Source organism: Neltuma alba, unplaced genomic scaffold (genome assembly GCF_004799145.2).
Source record: "Neltuma alba isolate B1F8T4 unplaced genomic scaffold, ASM479914v2 tig00012338_pilon, whole genome shotgun sequence".
Classification (NCBI taxonomy): Eukaryota; Viridiplantae; Streptophyta; class Magnoliopsida; order Fabales; family Fabaceae; genus Neltuma; species Neltuma alba.
The window spans coordinates 26016-34001 of record NW_021636847.1 but is presented as its reverse complement, the minus strand read 5'-3'; the positions used below and the strand labels follow the sequence as shown (position 1 = coordinate 34001).

The following is a 7986-nucleotide window of genomic DNA, read 5'->3' as shown; positions in this document are numbered from 1 at the left end:
CAAAAATAATTCAAAACAAGTCTTAGGAAATATCCAAATAAATAACATTCATAATCTATTTAGAACAAAACAACTCTCAAGATTGTAATTAAAGTCTTGAAATTCAAACGGTTTGCATTAATCTCCAGAAAATTGAGAAAAGAATAAAACATCTGAAAAAATTGAAGAGGGGTTGAAGCACATTGAGATATTCCATTGGGAGCCAGGGATGGCGATGTAATAGAAACTTGATTATCCATTTAAGTGGCAAAAATTAAATGTTACCTAAAGGATTGCAAAAAGATATTAAAACTGAAGCAATAGGCTAACAGGAATAACATAGACCATATAAAAATGGGGTGAAAATAATTGTAAAAAGAAAAATAAAAAATCTTATAATCTCATAATAATTTAATATAACGACTTTTAATATGTAAATACTTATTATGCGATACAATGCAGTTAGCAGTCCATACAACTAAAAGACTTCTTTCTATCATATGACTTGTTCATAAAAAATTAATACAAAATAACTAAATATAAATTAAATAGAAAACATGTAATTCAGATAATTAAACCCCAATTTTCTTTCCATGCTCCTACCCCAATCTTGTTTTCTATCTTGCATAAATATTCAAAATTGTTTATTTATACAAATATGTAATGTATGAACTCCATTCTCTAATAAAGAAAGTTGTTAATGACATAGAGGGGAAGATTGACTTATAAATAGCCAACACTACAACAACAACAAACAATAGGATATGCACAATAAAGCTCACGAAGAACAAGTTAAAAACAAGATACTACTGCTTCTTTAGAAGAATTAGATCCCCTAAAATAGAAAACTAATAGACATGTAATAATAATAAGTTAAATTGCAAAGAGGAGGGAGATAACTTTTTTTTAGGTAAAGAAATGTAATATATTAATATTATTTTATAAATTATAATATATATAATCTGGGCAGGGCCAAATGGGCAGGGCAGCATGTCCTGCCCGATGCCCAGCCCTGCCCATGAAATGCCCAGCCCTGCCCATGAAATGCCCAGCCCAAAGATGCCCATTCTTTTTCGGGCTCTTTTTTTTCGGGCTGGGCTGGGCAATTTTTCTTCGGGCTCGGGCAGGCTCTGCGGGCATTTGGGCTTCATGCACACCCCTAATATACACTAATGCTTGACATTAAACTTAATTAAACCCATTTTTCTTTGATTTTTGACATAATTACTTCCTCTTTGTTTCCATAAACCTCTTGGTCCACTCCTACACAAATTTTCATATAGAATCCAAATATCAAATCAGATTTTACGAAATCACACTCCTTCCCCTTCAATTAGACTTGGCCGAATAGGGTAGTATATATTCCAAACATTCTATTTTTGATTTCAATGATTTCAAACACTTTTCCTTAGTGTTTCCCTGCACAAAAACACCTTTTGAATTTATTGGAATCATCAAAATACCTTGAGACAATCTCCTACCCCAAGATAACATAGTGGCCGAATTGAACCATTTAGAACCCTATCTTTGTTTTCTTCTAAAATTCAATCCAAACATCAATTAAACATGTAATTCCAAGCCTTAAATCATGGTTTCTATCCTTCCCTAATCATTCTTCATGTCAACTGAATTTTGGACAGCATGCAACCTTGAAAAACAACTCGAATTTCCAACTAAAACAAGCTTTAATCTTAGCCAGAACAAAGCTTAAACTTACCTCAATCAAGCCTTGATCAAAGCTTGATATTTTCTACTTCAATTGCATATTTGGAGACTCTCTTCCAAGGTCAAGAATTTTGTTTGGTAGCACCTCCCTTATACCTTTCTATTTTTGGCCGAATTATTGCAATATGAGGGGGTATTTATAGACAAAAAAATATGACCTTTCCTCCCCATCAATGGCCAAAATTTGGCTAACAAAATGGCCAAGTGGTTGCGATCCAATGCCCTAAAATTTCAGATCATACCATGTGTCCAGTCTCTAGAATATTCCTACTGATATTTTAACTGAAATTAGGCTTAAATCCATTTAATTATTGGGCCAATATTTTGCACAAAATTTTAGACTTTTCTTGGCATATAATGAAGTCCAAATCTGACCCAAAAAGAAAGAAAAAATGGAGCCGCTCATAAATATTAATTTCAAACAAAAATGCAGTTTATCGGTTACTATTCACTTGTAACTTTTCACAATTTCTTTAGACCTCCAAAATTTCATTTCTCTCTATGAAAAATCCCATTTTAATATAAGAATATGATTTTAAAATATTTAGGATTTTTCTCCACCTGTAACCATTTATTTTGAATTTTCTTCGACTAAGGCTTTATCGGTAAGTCTGCTACAAATAAATTCCGAAAAAAAAATTCTTGTACCTTCAAGGCATGAAATCAATTTTATAAATCCCAATAGTTATTTAGATAATTATTCCATATTTTTTATGAAATTATTGAGGCTTCTAACTATTTAAAATAATTATTTTCTTCCTATTTTTTATTATTTTTCTCGAAAAACGATTGTTTCCAGGAAATTTCGAAATAATCTATTTTCATACTATTTTCATTTTTAGAGCCTTCATTGAGGTTTCAAAACCTCTAACTTACCTTTTTACCATTTTTCGGGAATTTTCTGGAATTTTTCTCATAGTTTCCCATTTTGCCCTTCCTAGATCAATAATTTCAGAAATATCAGTTTGGACCTTATTTGAATTTTATGTCATACCTGGCTTTTTCAACCAGTCTACCTTCCATATTGGCCCCTGACTTAATTTTTCATTTCCATTACCAGGGTCAATTTCTGCAGGATGTGACAGTCATGGTCAATTTCTGCAGGATGTGACAGTCATCGCCTGTGTCTTGGTGGTGAGTTTGATTGATCCGAAGCCATGGTCGACTTAATCGACTCACTAGGTTCTTCATTAGGCATCATTTGGTAGGTTGATAATTAGAAATTTGGGTAAACCTCCCCGTCTTGCTTTGATACCATGAGAGTAGGGAGGCAGATTTGATGAATTTCGTATATTGTAATTCTGTATTGGATATGGTATAGGGAATATATACTCTAAGCCAACGAAATATAAAAGAAAATGCACTAAAACCTGTACCCTAGTTTCAACAATAAAAAATCAATCAATGAAGAATCAGATGAAATCAGTTAAATGGCCTTGATTCTTAGTATGTAAACTCGAGATTTTCCACACAAGTTAAAAAATCCGTTGCAGAACGACGCTTATCACTCAGTTATATGTACTAGAGTTGAACTAATTAAGAGAATATATTTGATAGATGAGATATAGAGATTGATCTTTGGTTGGACGACACTAGGAGCATGCTTATCCATATATGAAGCATATTACTTTATATTGATTCTAGTTGCATTAAGGAATAACAAGAGATTTAAGTTTGCAACTTGGGTTGACAGAACATCAGCTCAAGATGAGGACGATAAGAATATGTTTCCGTGTTAACAACTTACCTTGAGGTGAGTCATTAGGACTCAAGTGGCATACAAACATTTTTCAGAATGATCTGTGCAATCTTAACTAATCCAAGATATATAGACTTAAAGAGCTGGGATCATATTTTATGATAAGATCGAAGTCTATTAGTGAACAGGGATATAGATTTTGATATGATTTGTGCTAGATGAAGCCGTCTCATTTAAATGCAAAATTCTGATTGTCCTAATGTGTACCATGAGGAGGCACATGATTGGAGTTGAATATGGGAAATAGCTTTGGGGTATAAGCATAGATATTCGCTTAGACAACTCAAAACTAATCCTTGCCTCAAGGTGATGCTAGGTTTGAGACAGGTCATAGGACCCATACATTTTCAGTTCAGATAACTTGGGAAATATCCATTTTTTCACATTATGTGCTTAAAGAAAATATTTATGGAGGTTATGTATAAGTCTTGTTTTATTGTATATGGGATGTAATTATGCATGTGATAGCGATAGCCAGTTACGTATTTTATTATATATTAGTTTTGAGATTGTGAAAATGAAAAGTTATGGATTTAAACGGTCACATAAAAAGTTGTGGATTCTTTAAGAAGACCCAGAACATATGAAAAAGTAACTTATTAAAGTTTCTATAATTTTGAGAAAATAATTTTTTTGGAAAAATTGGACAGGATTTTTCAAATGCTTTAACTTTGAATGACTTGCTTTCGAATTTTATAGAATTAGTTATATTTTTTCAAAGTTTGGAAATAATTCTATTTTACTGAGTAAATATTAACCCAAAAATATTATAAGTAAGTTTTTAAATTTTTAATTATTTAAGAGTTAGTTTTGGGTCAAAGGTAGCTCTTAAGCAAACAAAATATTCCTTTGGTCCTAAATTTTATAAGACTCATTTTGTAGTATAAATTATACTACAAAATAGGTCTTATATTTAAGACTGAAAGAGTACCATAATAAGTGACCCCAGATGAAAAACTCTTATTAAATAACCCGGCTCATCAAAGCCGGATCTAAAATCCAGCAAAACCAGATCACACAACCAAGTCCAACCGCTATACACTGTAGAACTTTATGCTTTGGAGAAAGTATTGTATTCCACTATCGAATCACCTAGCCTTAACATGATTTCTGCGATTGCATCCATAGAAAGAGCAGAAAGCTTGCAAGAACATCAAGATAAATATGAATACGACAACTAGAAATGTCAGACACTGCCATGAATCAAACACATAAAGCTTCATAAATCTCCAAGCTTTAACGCTCATCCTACCATTATAGTACTCGTTCACATCTTCAATGACCTTGTCCAAGAATGGTACTTTTGTCAATTCAATGGATCTACCCATCCCATTCCATAGGTTAGCCACTTGTTCATCACTATTCAGGTGGTTCAGAACAATCCCTTTTTCTCTCAGTATCTTGGCATCTTCCCCAGAATCTATAATCCCATTCATAAATTCTGTGTATCTTGTGAAAACAAGTGGCCCACATGCAATTGATGCTTCATAAGCAACCAAGTTTCTGAGCAACACTTGACTGTTGATGTCTATGGCTATTGTGGGAAGGTGCAGTGTGGTTGTTTCTGCATCGAATCTGATTCTTTGAATTGCTCCATTAGTGGGTGAGAAGCAAATTCCAGAGTTTGAGAGTTCTGTAACACAAGGGATAACGATTTCCTCCATCAATGGTGGTTGTTTGAGATCGACAATTTCGGGTTTTTGTTGCTCTTTCTCTTCTGAGAAAAACAAGTATTCCAAAGAGTGTTTTATCATTCCAATCACTGGAAGGTTACAAATGATTGTCAAAGGCAAACAAATTATGATCTTCATTGGCTTGTATAACAGTACCTGAAGAAAATAACTAAATTAATCTCTGAATTAAACTCGATCAAAGTCACACATACAAATCTATTGTACAAGATTACATTAATTCATAGTACCCACAGATGATCTAAATGCAAAACGGACTCCAAACCAGGTGGTCTATCAGGGAGCACATTTATAATTTGTTTGGTATGAGGAAAACGGAGGGGAAAAAAATTTTAATGAGCTTGATTTGAAAATTTGGAGAAGTGGTATTAAACACTTTTAATTAGTTTTTCTTATTATTTTATCTTACATATTTTCATTACTAAAACTTTATAAACCCACTTGCTAATTTTTTTAAATTGAGCTCATTGAAATGTTTCATTCCCTAGGGTTAGAGAAATCTGACATAAGTTGATACACCTGTATATAGATTTAATTAATGTGAAAAAGAAGTCTAATAATACCTTCTGAATGAAACTTATTGAAGACTTGGTTAATTTTGAAGCCATCCTCCAAATCTTACAGGCATATCTCACAATGGATTTTTCATTTCCTTCCATGTCTCTATTATGGTCGTCAAAGTCAATCATATTTGGCTGTTCTTCTAATTTGGGCACAGTCATATTGTACAAGAAATCTAACAAATGTGCAAATTGCGAAACCTGATAGATCTCTGGGAAATTTTCTTTAATAGTCTTAAAAGGGGAAATTTCTTTAAAGAACCCTATCAACATAGCAAGAAGCATATCATCCGCTGATTCTATTGATGATAATTTCAACTCTAAAACTTTTCTCAAAACAAATAATGGGATCTGATTCTCAAGCATTAGTATGTCCCTTAGGATTTCATTATGACCTAATTTCCTCCAACCATAATCCATCACTCTTCCTTCTTGAAGAAACTCAAGGAGGAAGGAGGCATCAATAACCATCATCCACACTAAGGTTTCGCCATTGAAATTTAAGTACTTGTGGTAATAGGCTCTAATCCTATGCTCATATTTTCTCAGTTGGTCAACAAGATGTTCTAAGTTGAGGCTAATCTGAAGCTTCTTTTGAAGTCTTTTTGTTGCAGCAAGTTTGGCCCTCTCCGTATCCCTCAGCTGTGGACGCCAACAATGGTAAGGACCAATTGCAATCTGTTAAAAGTATAAATTCACAAAGATAAATAAGTTGATCATACTTACAGATACGATTTCTTCCTTATGATCAAGTGTCAAATCTAGAAAACGGTGGAATATAGTTGGTCAATTCAATTGAAAAATCAGTAAACTGATGCTTGAACTGGTCTAAAATGCTCATATACAGAATAAATTATTTTTAGAACTGATAAAAATACAATTAGAAAAAGGGGTTAGATTGTTAGTTTGATCGGTTCATAAATTTTACTATTATTTTTCAGTTGTTAGCACAAAATGGCATCGTATTAGAATTATTTTTGTCTTATAAAATGTTATATAGAAAGTATCATCCTGCATATGACTATAATTTTGATTAATGAGTATTATTAATTACCAATTTTGATTCAGTTTGTGATTATAATAACTTTATATTGACTTGATTAGATTTAAATGTTAAGTTGTGCAACTTATTTAACAATACTTTTGTTACGTTATTCTCTTTCAATATATATAATTAAATACATATTGAATTAAGTTTGATCAGTTTTACCAAAACGGGATAAATAAACCTTGAGTCAATGCCAATTAAATTTGAAAAATATTATAATAATCATGTTTGGTTCCTCCTAAAAATAATGTCCCAGACAATAAAATCAGTTGAATTCATGGCAGTATATATATAAAAGGAAAAGAAGAACAAGAAGCTAAACTATTAAGAAAATTACTCAATGGCCTACGACAGGGAGTAATTTCGAAAGATTAAAATGGAAAATTGATAAATTTATTAGGGAAAAAAATGTGGATTCACTTTAAGATCATTGAGAAAATATATATTAAAACCTGTTTCGGGATATAAGAATCTGGATCAATGGTCATAAGGGACTTGGGAACGTTGAAAATAGACTCAAGGAATTCGCCATCATCTTCTTCGTCAAGCTCTTCTTCTAGGGTTTGCCGGATGTGAATCACCCACCTAAGCTCATCGATGTCTGATTTGTTGAACTCATTTGAGAAGGTAGGTCTAAACAAAGACATGAATATGAGTAATTGAAGTATCTTGCAATAGCTGTTCTTGTTTCCCTTGAGAGAGATATTTAGCGAAGAAGGTTAATAAGAGAGAGTGATGAAGCTGTTATTTTTATCACTGACACGTCATTGATTTCGCAACTCCTAATGAAATAATGAGGAATGTTGGTTTATCTTAAAATTAATGCCTATTAATTCTGAGTTTCTTTTTGAATTTATGTTAGACAAAGATAAATAAACGACTTGTAGTTGGGTTTCAGTTTTTTTTTTTTGGGTGATATAATTAGGTTTCAGTTTATCTTCATTTAATTTTATTTTGTTTTACATTTTCTCTTAATTTTTTATCTAACTTATTCTTTGTTGAGAACATTGTATGAAGGGCAAAGAGCAGACCTTGGTTGAACACATAATTGTTTAAGGAACGAGAGTCCGTGTCACCCCCGGCAATATGAGTTGATCATGCATTTTAATTACTTCATACCCACTTTACAAAAGCTCTATGCATGGAACACAAATATTAGGTCGTGAAAGTATCCTTTTTATCTTTAATTGTATCGAAAATTTGTAATCTATATGTTTCTTTATG

General features: G+C 32.3%; 1 protein-coding gene across 1 annotated transcript; it reads right to left on the bottom strand.

Annotated features, from left to right (window-relative positions):
• Positions 1–4551: 4551 nt before the first annotated feature.
• LOC114726086 (putative UPF0481 protein At3g02645) lies at positions 4552–7409 on the bottom strand. Its single transcript, XM_028912652.1, has 3 exons — positions 7215–7409; positions 5777–6392; positions 4552–5225 (listed from the first exon to the last, which is right to left on the bottom strand). The coding sequence occupies exons 1-3, from the start codon at positions 7407–7409 to the stop codon at positions 4552–4554; spliced, it is 1485 nt and encodes a 494-aa protein (XP_028768485.1).
• Positions 7410–7986: the final 577 nt, after the last annotated feature.